This window comes from Zeus faber (genome assembly GCF_960531495.2).
Source record: "Zeus faber genome assembly, chromosome: 20".
In the NCBI taxonomy this organism is placed as follows: Eukaryota; Metazoa; Chordata; class Actinopteri; order Zeiformes; family Zeidae; genus Zeus; species Zeus faber.
The window spans coordinates 7,352,337-7,365,815 of record NC_137207.1 but is presented as its reverse complement, the minus strand read 5'-3'; the positions used below and the strand labels follow the sequence as shown (position 1 = coordinate 7,365,815).

The window sequence follows — 13,479 nt, the reverse complement described above, 5'->3', positions numbered from 1 at the left end:
TCCTTAAGCTGCGACCGCGGGTATTGGCACTAACCGCATGTCTGTGACCAACGCTGTTTTTCTACTCAGAAACTCTTTCGTCCGAATAAAGTTGGAATCCATCGATCGATCAAACCGGTCCTGGCATTACATACACAGTTCACGGTGTGTGTTATGATCTGCTCTTGTGGATATTTCTATCCACACTAGACTAGACTCGATTTGAATAAATTAAGAAAATAGCTCTAAAACTCTCTAATCACCCCGCCACCACTTTAAGGATTTGCATTGACGGCCTTTTCGTATCAGTCCAAGACTTTCCAAGACCCACATTCCCTTATCTTCCCCCGGCCTAGGTTCGATGCTCTGTTTCTCAAAGTGCCGCATGAACTCCTAATGACAGCCCTGATAAGTCTGTCAGTCCAGGATACCGAAGGACTCGTGCGTTCATGACAGACTCACGTCAGAGGCTGTAAAAAATGGTTAGATTTTTTTCTAGTTTATTTTTTACTGCGTTTATTTACTCCCGGAGGTGGGTTTTTTGGGGGGTTTTTTCGGCATCTTTCCATCTGCACCTCTCCTGTTTTCTGGTGAAGAAGTGGCTCACTGTTCCCTTCCGACACTGACCGTTGAATCTGCGGTGTGTGTGTGTGTGTGTGTGTGTGTGTGTGTGTGTGTGTTTGTGCGCGTGCATGTGTGTGTGTGTGTGGGGGGGGGGGTCCTACATAACCACAGACAACAAATAAACAAAAATGGTGACTTACAGCTCATACAAATACACATAAACACATACACACAGGCACAAAAGGCTTATGGCAGGGCTGAGGTTTTTCATGGTGGTTCAGCATGAAAGAACTGTCATCGAAAGGGGGGGGGGGGGGGGGCGATTGGTAGCCGGTTGCCATGGCTACACATTCTGTCCCTTTCTATTTCTCTCTATTTTCTCTCTCTCTCTCTCTCTCTCTCTCTTTCTCTCTCTCTCTCTCCCTTCCCACCGCCTCTCTTCTCCCTGTCTGTCTCTCTTTTGGTCCCAGGATGGCTCAGTCTGGTGTTATGAGCTGCAGCACCACCCCTACCCCCACCCCACGGCCTTGAGGTGTCTGGGACAGTGACTCTTGAATACTCAAGACTCAGAATGAGCTCCATTTAGAGTCATCAAACCTCCATTCACACATGAGTACAAGGCAGTGTGTCTGCACAAACAAATGATTCGTACTTTAAACGCTTGGTCCTCAGTCGATCCTCTAAAGGAAGCTCTTCATCCATTGACTTCTTCTTCTGGTGAGACATTCAGGATGCTCTTCCTATCTTTCCCCCTCTCAGGCCTTCGTGAAATGCCACTTTGACTACAACCCCTCCCACGACAACCTGATCCCTTGCAAGGAGGCCGGCCTGAGTTTCGGCCGGGGAGACATTCTACAGATCTTCAACCAGGAAGACCTCAACTGGTGGCAGGTGTAGAAGTACTTCAGTACCTATACAGTACAGTACTTCAGTAGCAGTTGTAAATAACCAAGGAAAACAGCACTCTTATATATGTATTTGTATGTGTATGTGAATATGCTTGTGCAGGCTTGTCACCTGGATGGGGGCAGTGCGGGTCTCATCCCCAGTCAGCTGCTGGAGGAGAAGAGGAAAGCCTTCGTCAAGAAGGATCTGGAGCTCGCTACCACAGGTTATAGCAGTTGGCGGTGGGCGGCCAAGCATGGAGCCGGCTTCCCTTTCTTTATTTACACATTACATTTTTCACAATAAGAGACAGCGTCTGTTCCTTCAGAGTGCCGGTAATGAGCGTCGGCATGACTCAGGCAAGGCCTTGCTCCAATCTGCTGTTTACTAAGATCTGACTGCCTTCGAGCCCAGCTGATTGCGAGTCCGAACGAGCTTCCTTAAATGCCAACATGATTATAAAATCAGCATGGCCACTACAGGTAGCAGGGTGGTATTGTAAACAGGAAAGGGCTATTTTGGGGAAGCAGCCCTTCTGAAATGTAAAGGGTTTTTGAGCATGTGTGCTTGATAAATGGTGAGATAAGTAGCGACTCCGGAAAAGGTGCTGATCTGCTGCCATCTATGTGCTTTAAGCTCCCTTTGATAGAATAAGGTCTCATGTGCATCGGTGATTAGTGAGATCGGAAACAGAATTTGACCCTGATCTAGACTTCACAAAGTAGTGTCCCCAGTAGCGGAAGATGAGTTGATGAGTCAGAGCCTGTTACCTCGTCGGGGCTGGAGTGAACGGTTGACGGGCCCTTAAAAGTCCTGCGCCGGTGTCCTTGTGGCTCTTACAGGACACATCTGTCCACTGGCTCACGCTCGAGTGGCCCAGGCTGTGCCCAGAATCGTTTATTTTGAGAGGGAGGCGAGTCGTCGAGGTGAGATGAGGTGTAAGACGAATTGGAAGGTCAACAAGGAAAAATCTGGTCTCTCAACAGATCAATGTTTGGAGTTGAGCTTTATCTTGTTAAGCCTTTTTATTGCCATCAGCTATTCCACCTTTTTATTCTTTGTGAACCACGCAACATTTCTTTAAAGGTAGCGTCGAGAGTCCACCTCCATTTCAGCGGTCGATCGTTTACTGAGGAAGTGGAAAAGAAGGCAGATCTGCTCTAACAGGCAGACGATGTAACCACTCAGCTAGCAGGGGGTGGGCACCTCTAATCTTGAATTTCTCCTGGGATTGTGCTGCGTGGGGGAGGGGGTGAGATGGATTGCATGATAATTGTAATTATATCTAATCCTTAATGAACCCCACCAGTTCATGTGCATTGCTCTACTACCCCATCCATCTATGTCAGCAACACAGATCTGGCCCTCAATCCCAGGTGATCGCTGGTAACAGTAGGGATACATCAAAATGGTCTTTTATTGGTCAACACCGCTATCTAGTGGTAGATAGGTCTTACTGTGCTTTCACCACCAGTGATTTATGTGCAAGGGTGGCAGAATAGTATACCATTTTAACAAGGACTTGGCTGAAGTGGCTGGCGAGCAGGAGTGAAATACACTTTAAAAGCAGGTTTATTGTGTTCTGTGCTCCGCTGTACTCTTTCAGGTCCACTGTGTGCCGGGATGGGCGGCAAGAAGAAAAAGAAGATGATGTATTTGACCACAAAAAATGCAGGTACTTTAAATATGTCAGAGACGTTCTTTCTCATACGGTCACTGTGGCCGTCATATTTAATTCATTCGTAGATACATTTTTTGGTTCTAATCCTCGGGTTTCAATCTGCTGTGTCGCTAGAATTTGACCGCCACGAGCTGAGGATCTACGAGGAGGTGGCCAAGGTCCCACCCTTCAAGAGGAAGACGCTCGTTCTGATCGGTGCGCAGGGAGTGGGCCGCCGCAGTCTCAAGAACAAGCTGCTGGTTTGGGACCCTCATCGCTACACCACGACCATCCCCTGTGAGTCAATGTTTAAAGCTCTCCGTTTGATACCTCCCTGAAACCCCTCTGAAGTGCCTCAGCAAAAATGATCTATTTTTGGGAGAGTTCAATGACTGAAACAATGGAGGTAAACAATGTGGTGCCCAACATGCCACACTATTTGGTTTTCCGCAGCCCACTCCTCTAGACAGAAAGCATAGCGTTTATAGTATTCTATCATCTATTCATCTTTTTTTTGTCCCAAAAACGATTTTTCTTAATTTAATTGTTGTTGTTTAATTGTTTGTTTTGACACAGGATATGTTAATAAGCAGTCATTCTTTAATATAAAATATGAAAAAAAATGACAAAAAACACCAAATTGTTATAAGTTTAACCCTTTAACCCTGTAAAGACCACAGGTGTAATAGCACAACCACCACTTTTAGCTCTCTTTTAAAGACTACATAAACATTTTCAGTGCGTGTTTTTGTTTATCCTCACCATCCCTTTGGATGGATAATGGGTTAATAGATCTGGGAATTTGGTCATCTTTTGGTCCATTTTGGACAACTTTCCACTGAGCTCTGGCTCACTTATTTCTCATTTGGGCTTTGCAGGGTTAAGTCTTGCCCTTTCAATCCCTGAGGGAGGCAAGATTTTTGTAAGGAGTTATTTTAATTTTGTTTAGTTGATGTTGCTAATGTGATCCAATGTACCACAGAGCTGGTGTTTGTATCCAGTCCCAAAACTGAATAAAATCCCATCTCTCTCTCTCTCTCTCTCTCTCTCTCTCTCTCTCTCTCTCTCTCTCTCTCTCTCACTCAGTCACTTCCAGGAAGCCCAAGGTGGACGAGCGGGATGGACAGATGTACTCCTTCATGGCCCGCAGCGAGATGGAGGGTGACATCAAAAACGCCCGTTTCCTGGAGCACGGCGAGTACGACGGCAACCTGTACGGCACCAAGATCAACTCCATCCACGAGGTGGTCGACACTGGGAAGATCTGCATCCTCGACGTCAACCCGCAGGCACGCGCTGTTTAAAAAAAGACATATAATGTTTGGAAAAATAATAAGAAAAGAGCATATCCCATATGGCTCTCTCTGGCTTGCTGACCTGAATTACAGATCCAATCTTATTATGCGTGACTCGCCGCTCCGGCGGCATTTTCAGTCCAATCACATCTTAAGTGGTCATCTAAGGGAATCCCTTAATGAGAGACTTAACTCGCCACTGAGACTTGAGCAAATCCTATTAGCCTACACATCATCCCACTAAATACGTTACATATCCATGCTATAGCGTTTCACTTTAAACGGTTTCTGAGGCTGTTTTTTGGAATGCGTGCTCGGGTTGACAGTGCCTTTTCCAGGAGGTGATTTAGAGCTTCATTATTCTCCCTCGTAGGCCCTCAAGGTCCTGAGGACCTCGGAGTTCCTGCCCTACGTGGTATTCATAGAAGCCCCGGATTTCGAGGTCCTCAAAGCAATGAACCGGACGGCCATTGAGTCGGGCGTGGTCACCAAGCAGCTAACGGTGAGTCAATTAAGAACTTTTATTATATCATCCAGGGGAACAAAAGTGAAAAAAAAATATTTTTCTATACTTAAAGGTTGGAAGTTCTGTTAGCCAATGGAGTTTGAGCATGAGTAATACAGTAGGGTTCTGTTATATGAAGTACGTAAACTTTCCCTGATTTAATCTTATCAGTCCACCAAAATCTGCTTGGCCGTGCTTCAAGCTTGTGGGGGACACCACACAGGGCTTTTTTGTTTCATTTAATGAAAAATAAAAAATAAAATAAAATCAATAAAATAATACAATCTACAATAAAAACACACTGTTTTTATTGGTTTTGTTTGGAGAAAGGCACAGCGGATTGCACAAAATACAAGGCACAATTATTTTTTAAATACTTACATTTTCCTCGTCTGCAGTTTTGTCACACACAGTTGGTATTAATTCCTCTTTCTTTTAAAAGGTTTGTGCTGGTCTCTGCAGCCAACAGAGCACTTTCCATGCTTAGCTCCAAACTTCAACAATGCTAGTAATGTCCAGTAGTGCTCAAGCCGGGGGGTGGAGTTACTCAGATGGGGGGCAGTTCTAATTCTAGTGAGTCGCCACTTGAAGTGGCGACTTGACGTAGGAGGGGGAGGCAAATCTGAATGGCTTGTTGAATCACATGTTTTCTGAAATAGGGACCCCACAAAAAACCGACTGGATTGTCTTATTTAATAGTGTAATTTCAAATGTATTTGCACAAGCACTGAAAAGGTGAGTTTTCCATAATAGGTCCAGTTTAAGAGGTTTCGTTTTTAAATAGTTAAATAAGCAACGTCTTTTGAATATATTTAAGCATACATATGGAAGCTGCGGTGATGTGCTGGAGTAGCTTATTCTTGCGAACAACAAGCTCTCAGCAAATAATGCTTTCTCCAGGACTCAGGAGTCTGGAGTCACTCAAAACACAAAACTGTTGCTCATTCATGACTATAACTGCAGGCACAGGCTTTCACTGAGAGAACCATCTACTCACGAACAGAAAATTACTTGGGGATTCAATTAATGTGAGAAAACAGTGAAGGCATTTGACGTAATTCCTATTAAATGTGACTGTTTTACACTTTGCATTACACCTAAATAAATAATTTTGAAAGAATGAAAATGATTCTCGTGAAAATTCCATTCACAAATCAACTTCCGACTGGCTATAGCAGCGACAGAATCAAACGAAGCGAAGAGGCGGAAATATTTAACGACTCTTTTAACAGAGTCAGTCGCAAAGAGCCGAATAAAAGAACCAAATTTTTCATGACTTCGAGTAATTGCCCCGCCGGTCGTCTTCGCCTGCAGGTAATGGACTCGGTGTCGTTCTTCTCTATTTTTTATTTTCTTTGGTTCAGGACTCTGAGCTGAAGAGGACGGTGGATGAGAGCGAGCGGATCAAGAGAGCCTACGGGCATTACTTTGACCTCTGCATTGTCAACGACGGGCTGGAGGCCGCCTTCCGGAGCATGCGGCTGGCGCTGGAGAAGCTCTCCACCGAGCAGCAGTGGGTGCCGGTCTGCTGGGTCTTCTGAAAAGGTTCTGCCCTGACTGGGGCCAGTGCGGTTACAAGGTCAAAGCTTAAGAGGTGGGATTCGGAGAGAGCTAGCCATCCTTATCAGTTTGGAGTGGAGGCCAAGAAAAGAAAAGGCCAATTATCACCTCTCAGTGTGAAGGACCAGCCTTATGTAGTGATTCTTGTACAAATTTTGAGTTTCATCCCGTTGGCCATGACGTTAAGTTGTGTTTGGTTTGTATCACACAATTTAAGATAAATCCGTTTGTGCAGAAGGCTTTTAGAGTTGGTAATCGGATATTTTGCAATAGTGTGATTGATATGGGTGTGTGTATACTGTGATATCACTAACGGTGAGTTAAGGCTATAGGTTATCTTTTCTTCTGGCACAGTGCTTTCCAGAAAGATCCAAGAGTGTTGAAATACAGTAGATGTGCTGGCAGGAAATCTTTTTTTTGTTGTTTTTTTTTGCCTTTCCAACTCTTAAAAAAAAAAAAAAACTTTATGTAGTGTAATGTTTACATCGGATTGGTAGTAAAAGGACAAATTGTTTTCAAATAAAGTACCAAATGTCATATTTATATTGAAATTCTGTATATTTTAGGGTTTATTTACACTGTACGATTGTATAATCAAAGATGTTCTTTTATGTATCCTGTGTTAGGGAAATTAATAGCAATAGATCATCTTGAAACAAACAATACAGACACACACACACACACACACACACACAGACACGCACACTTATACGAAAAACCTCGCCAAGAACCATTAAGAAATCTCCTTTGTTAGAGTCGTCCTGTTGCAGTGTGTGTTTTGTCTCATCTTAAAAAAAAAAAAGAGTATTTCCACTTTTGAGTTAAACAAGAGCCTACATTTTGTTCTGCCCTCAAATCGTATAATTTCCAGGTTACACTGAAAATGGTGACTTTTTAATGAATATTATTCTGACCTTGTAGACTCGTAGCTTGGATTGACCAAAAAACTATTATTATTGAAGCTATAGCCTACAATGTAAACAATGTACACATTTATTATTATTTACATACATAATGGTGGCTTCTTATCCACGCTTACTTTTGCCTTAACTCTGTTGAAAAGCCAAGGATACTACACATATGTCATACACATTCTAAACACATTCTAAAAAAAAAAAACCACAAAAAAACACTGACTTGGATGGGTGATGGATGTTTATTTTTTATTTTTTCCTCAAACGTGTAAATATTGTAATGTAACAAAAAAGCTATAACATAGAGAGACACTCGGTGCTCGGACTTGATTCTTCCAGTCCGACCGCTACTAGGGCACTGAAATTTTGATGTTCATTAAAAAATGTGTTGAAATCGAAAATGTTTGGAGGCTTGCATCTCTGTCGCCACTCAAAAACACTGACTTAAATCCAATTTAGATCCTTTTATCCAAATGCTAATGTAAGTTTTTATTTCTTATTTGTGAAGAACCTAAAGCCTTGGTTAGTGACTCAAACTGAAAAGCCATATTTTTTGACAACCTGGCCACATTTATTTTTTGTGACAACCTCACTAGTCAAGGGAAATCACAAAGTTGTGACTGACGAGGATGGGGCCGTTGGACCGGGATCTGGGGGCCCTGCAACTCGGTCGGAGCCCACAGATGGGGAGCCAGTGTCATGGGGTACATGGCGTAGGCCGGCAGCCAAGGCCTCGCCATCTTCGGGTCAAACTGCATGAGAGAAGAACACGGTGACACCCATACATGCAAAAAAAACCAACATTTTTTTGTTATTAGTTATCGACTCTATATTTATACAGAACCTTTTTTAGATTTGATTGCAATTAAATTCTAGATCCAATATGGTCTCCAAAGTCCAATATGGCTCTATACATACCCATAAATGGAGATGTCGATGATTTTAGTGAATGGTTTACTACTTGAACCATGTCCATTACAAAACTTTTTTCTTCTTGTCAAATTTAACGAGGAATCCAATAAAGCTCAACTGAGGCATGCATGAATTTCAATTGAGTAATATTTTTATTTACTTCATGTTGGACTCTGGCCACCATATTGTATTTATTATTGTAAGTTATGAGACAAAAAGTTTTGTAATGGACATGGGGATGGATTAGAGTAATAAACTTTGCACACATAACCAAATTTGTGGGCATTTGTACAGCCATAATGGACATTGGCGGCTACATTGAATGTATGTCAAGACATAATTGAATCATTGAATGTAGAGAGACAAAAATAAATCATCTGTTTAAGGATGGGGAAGGGACTTAATAACAAAAAAAGTTCACTGTATTGTCAATTTTGCATAAAACCTAAACATCTTGAATCTTGAATCTTGAAATTAGACATTCGGGAAGCCTTATTGAATTTTGACGGCCATATTGGATTTGAGGGTCAGATACCGACCAGTGAGTATGGCGGCGGGTCGTCCGCTGCGCTGTGGCGTGGAGGAGGGCTCCTGCCTCCATCTCCCTCGACCTCCATCTCCCGTCTCCTGACACTGGCGGAGGACATGCTGTCACACTGCGTTGCCGTGGTAACGTTGTACGTCGCCCACTTCTTCTTGGCGTGCAGGTAGATGCAGAGCAGGATGGCGGCGAGCGAAACCACCAGGACGGGGAATCTGGGAAGAGATGATGGAGGCTATCAAACTCCCTCCAATCTCAACTCCACGCTGAGGATTCTGAACTGTTCCTTGCAGGCTACTTACATGTACGTGAAAATATTGAAAACTTGGGACATAGTTGGAAGGCTGTGAGATCGCTGACATCACTGCAAGGGGGTAGGGATAATTATTTTCTTTTGGTAAAGAATAAAGTAAAGGATATGAATAAAGTCCAGGTCAGTGCAAAGACACATGAAAACACACATAACACAATACACAAAAAACACACATGCATTAAAAAAAAAAAGAAGAAAATAAATTACTTACATTTTTAAACCCTATTTTTAAGGGTTTTCTCATCTTAAAATTAATGAATTAAAGTGCAATTTGTACATTTTTACAAATAAAAACCATGACTACATGATCACATTACATTGCCAGTTCATCCTACTTTGGCCAGTGTTCCTGAAACCTCACAAGGGCCTGATCCCCCAATATCGAATTGAACTGTGAATGACAATTCAACCAATTGAGTTCATTGTAAATATTTAATCATATATTTAATCTCTTTCTTATTAGCTGGCTTTATTTTTATATTGAAGTGGAAAATGAAAAAAAATACAATAAAAACGCAATACTAAGGAAAAGCGATGAAAATAGCGAGATATCCAAATATGTACCAGCTATTGTTGCCAGCACAGGTAGGTTGGTGAAATTTCAAGAGAATAATTGTGAGAATAATGGCTTAAATATCTGTTGCAAAGGGGCCCTCCGAAAGCTTTAAATGTACCGTGTACGGCCCCCAGACCGTACTTTGGGAAACCACAGAGATCAACATCCCAGCTCTGCTTATCCAATCACAGATGTAAAGGAAATACGATAACCTGCCCACTGTACCTGTCAACACAGTTACTATTTAACAATCAGGAAACTGCTCCATTCCAAAAGTCTTTGCGGTTAACTGCTATGAAGAGTAACATTTTATCACGTATGGTTGAAAAAAACTTAAACAGTTTTTGGACTGGGGTCGGGTTTGATGTTTAACTCAAAGATCTTTGTTTTCATGTCTCTGGAAAAAACTTCACCCTCAGATTTTACAATATCAGATTTTAACGCAGGCTTCCGTAGTGCCACAGATGAAACAATGATAGGTTACTTATCATTCTAATGAGAAAGATGGATATAATATTACCTTAACCGAGCTCCCAGCACAGACAAATATCGTCCTGTCCTGAGAATATCTGTCATGGTATCACGTGCCGCAAACTATAAAACGTATGCAAGATGATTTGTGCTTTTACAGGATGATGACCTTTTATAGCCCTCACTGTCTGTTTAAAGCCACAGTGCATGAAAGTGCATTCTGGCATCAAGAGAACCTGTGTATTCCAAGGATTTGGCCATTACACTAACTCAATGTTTTGGAAACGGTTATAGTTATTGGCAAGCAAGTCCAAAAGCGTGGTTGAATTTGTCTTTCTACCAGGCGTTTCCTGTGTAACAAAACTGGACAATTCATATTGTTTCATTTTTAATTTTTTTTAAATCAAAATTCAACCTTTTTAAAAAAAAAAGAAACCTGGAAAATAAATACACTCCCAATCATAACAGCATAGAAAAGAACATGAACATTGTACTTTCAATACAACAAAAAGTGCAAGAGTCAAGTGTGTACAACGTTATTTTCTGAAGACATTCAATATTGCTGATTAATGGACATCTTTAAACGGGGTACCTTCAGGGGTTGTTGTAAGTGATGACGAGGAGTTAATAACCTCCAGCTACAGTGCAGAGTCCTTTTATGTATCATAACACAAACTGGGTTAATGCCCATACTGCACGTATGGAATAACATCGTTGGAGTTGATGCGCGTTCAAGGTCCACACAGTCAGCAAGGTTCTGAGCGGCCCGAACAGTCTGTGTACGCCGGTGGAGGCTCCGAGACGGACGGCTCGTACTAAAAGACAAAAAGAAAAAAAACAACAGGCAGGTTAGCTCTCGACGGGTCGCTAGACGGGTTAGTGGATGAATGCCACGAGAGCGCGGTGACCAAGAAGAACTGAATCGTGCCCTCTGAGCCAGTCTCAATGAGCACTACATGTTGTGCGCTTCACAAAGATGGATTTTTTTTTTTTTTTACGACATGACTGGCTTTTGGGAACTGCTTTTATCGTTTTGCTGGGATGTTGAGGACACCAACAAAGTCGAAGTGTCTGTTGACAACTGTTTAATGGTTGCGGATCAGTAATAGTATGGGCAGCCATCTCCTGAAAGTCATTGGGTCCAATAACTGTCACGCTCTGCATGGTTTTATAATGGCCAAGGACTATGAGGCCATATTACAAAACTGATTTCCTCACAATTTTCCCATTTTCCATGATGATAATGGCCTTGTACGCACTACTGAACATGTTCCACAGTGGATTCATGAACACCAGGATGGAGTCAACCACCTACTGTACTGTGGCCTCCACAATCACTTGATCTGAACATCCCTAAACCTTCTGGGAAGTTCTGGAGCAAAGAGTGGAACATACATATTTCTAGATCCTTCTTGTGGAATGGTGCAACGTCCCACGACACACAGTTCAGGGCTTGTGCAGCTGCATCACAAGACGGAGTGCAGCTGCTCTGAGGGCAGAGGATGGAACTTACTCCTTACTCCTCAGCAGGTCCTTGACTGGGTTCAGTGCTAGGTGCTGGGGTGTTGCTTGATATTTTGTCCGCTGAAGTCCTCAAATTCTCATTCTCTGAATATCGACTCGGTGTGTGTGCGTGCGTGCGTGCGTGCGTGTGTGTGTGTGCGTGCGTGTGGGTTAAATGGACACGATGCCGTACCCTATACGGTGGAGGTGGGTTGTGGTCTCTGGAGGTGTATGCGGGAAGGTCCCGGTCGAGAAGATGCGACCAATAAATGTTCAGGCCTCTTTCTCCCGCGTTCCTTTCCGCTTCCGGCCGCCCTCCTTCGCATATGGGGATGATGTACACAGAAGGGGAGTTGGCGAGCGCCGCCGGCCTGTTTTCGCCTTGATGTTGTCTTTTTATCGAGCAACACACCATGCATAGGATGATGCTTAGAAACACGACGGGAACCCTGAACAGTGAAAAAAGACAGGTTCATCAAGATGGAAAATGTTGAATGTTCACACTTAACAATGTCAGTTTAGCAGCAAGATGTTGATAGAAGAGGTTGATACTCACTCAAATGTAAGATATGTCATCATGGCTGGTTATTTGTGTCAGGTTTAATATTTTACACCTAATTAAAAAAAAGGTAGACAAAGGGTGATAGTATAAAAGTAGCAGAGAAGTATAGTTTAGTACCACAGCACTGAATGAGACACCTGCAATTACTTTTGAGAATTGCTTTATGTCTCTATGAGATTCTCGGAGAGAATGCCAGCGGACTTTGAACGCGCAGATCTATCTGTCCATCTATTGCACCAATTTGACCTATTTCCGGAGTTAAAAAAAGATGGACAAAGTGACAGAAATTTCACAAAATCGTATTTTCTTCCCCACTGAAAAGTCTTCCAAAACTGTGGCTGTGAAATGCCAGGCAGCAAATTTCATAGTAGGCATAGAAATTTAAAATTGTAACTGCGGAGGCAGGACATATTAAATTTTGTGATCAACAATCCGCAGCAAACATGAATAATTACCCAATAACATTTTAAATTATACTGGGAAGTAGAAATGCCGACATCAAAGGCATCGTTATAATTGTGTATTATTTAAGAAAATTAATACTGACACCACTTGGAAAAAAAAGCATTATAACAGGATTTTACAAGATGTACATTAATAATGACTTATCCTAAAGAAATGACATGATAGGAATTGTCCTATGGAACTACAGCTTACCAGCAATCATAGTACGAGCCGTGGGATTTCGCAGAGGAAATGACGAACGGTGAGTTTACCTTCCGTCTGAGGGTATTGGAGCGTGGCTTATCTCTTCGCAAGCCGCAATATGTAACGTGGGAATATTTTATGGTTTCGCTGACCCGTTTAAATGCACATAACTCACCTCAGTCAAATCTCACTGCTGAGTGATAGTTGACGTTTGTTGTCATTTTCATTATTATGGAAGGTTTATGTTGGTTTATGATACGTTGTATTTAAAGGGTGGAAAAAGGAAAGAAAATAATAATAGGAGGAGAGTTTTTTGGGGTGGGGGTGTGTTCCATGTTTGAGCTTGCAGCTCAGGAATGCAGTGGAGGTGTTGCTGAAACTTGTTGAGATAAGCTCCTCGCACCACAGTTCATCGGAATGCTGGCTCTCTGCTCTTTCTCATTTCCTATATATATATATATATATATATACATACATTTCACCCTGGGGTTCAGAATAAGTGGATTACCCTTCCACACAATGGTACTCGGAGAAGAAGGGCGCGCTGACTGCAAACTGCTGTATGCTTACTTTAATTTCAGCTCCAACGCTTATCCGGCGCCCTGTCTTTC

At 42.4% G+C, this 13,479-nt stretch overlaps 1 protein-coding gene across 2 annotated transcripts in view; it reads left to right on the top strand.

Annotated features, from left to right (window-relative positions):
- mpp2b (MAGUK p55 scaffold protein 2b) overlaps positions 1–6,522 on the top strand; it is a 31,306-nt gene extending 24,784 nt beyond the window's left edge. Inside the window, exons 6-12 of one of the 2 annotated variants that reach the window (XM_080021961.1) lie at positions 1,303–1,434; positions 1,552–1,654; positions 3,035–3,103; positions 3,224–3,385; positions 4,175–4,377; positions 4,757–4,885; positions 6,253–6,522. In XM_080021961.1, the coding sequence (XP_079878087.1) occupies positions 1,303–1,434; positions 1,552–1,654; positions 3,035–3,103; positions 3,224–3,385; positions 4,175–4,377; positions 4,757–4,885; positions 6,253–6,429 (975 nt within the window). In that variant the 3' untranslated portion in view covers positions 6,430–6,522. Of the gene's footprint in view, positions 1–1,302; positions 1,435–1,551; positions 1,664–3,034; positions 3,104–3,223; positions 3,386–4,174; positions 4,378–4,756; positions 4,886–6,252 lie in introns of both variants that reach the window. The other variant, XM_080021962.1, reaches the window with a different exon arrangement.
- The last annotated feature ends 6,957 nt before the right edge of the window (positions 6,523–13,479 follow it).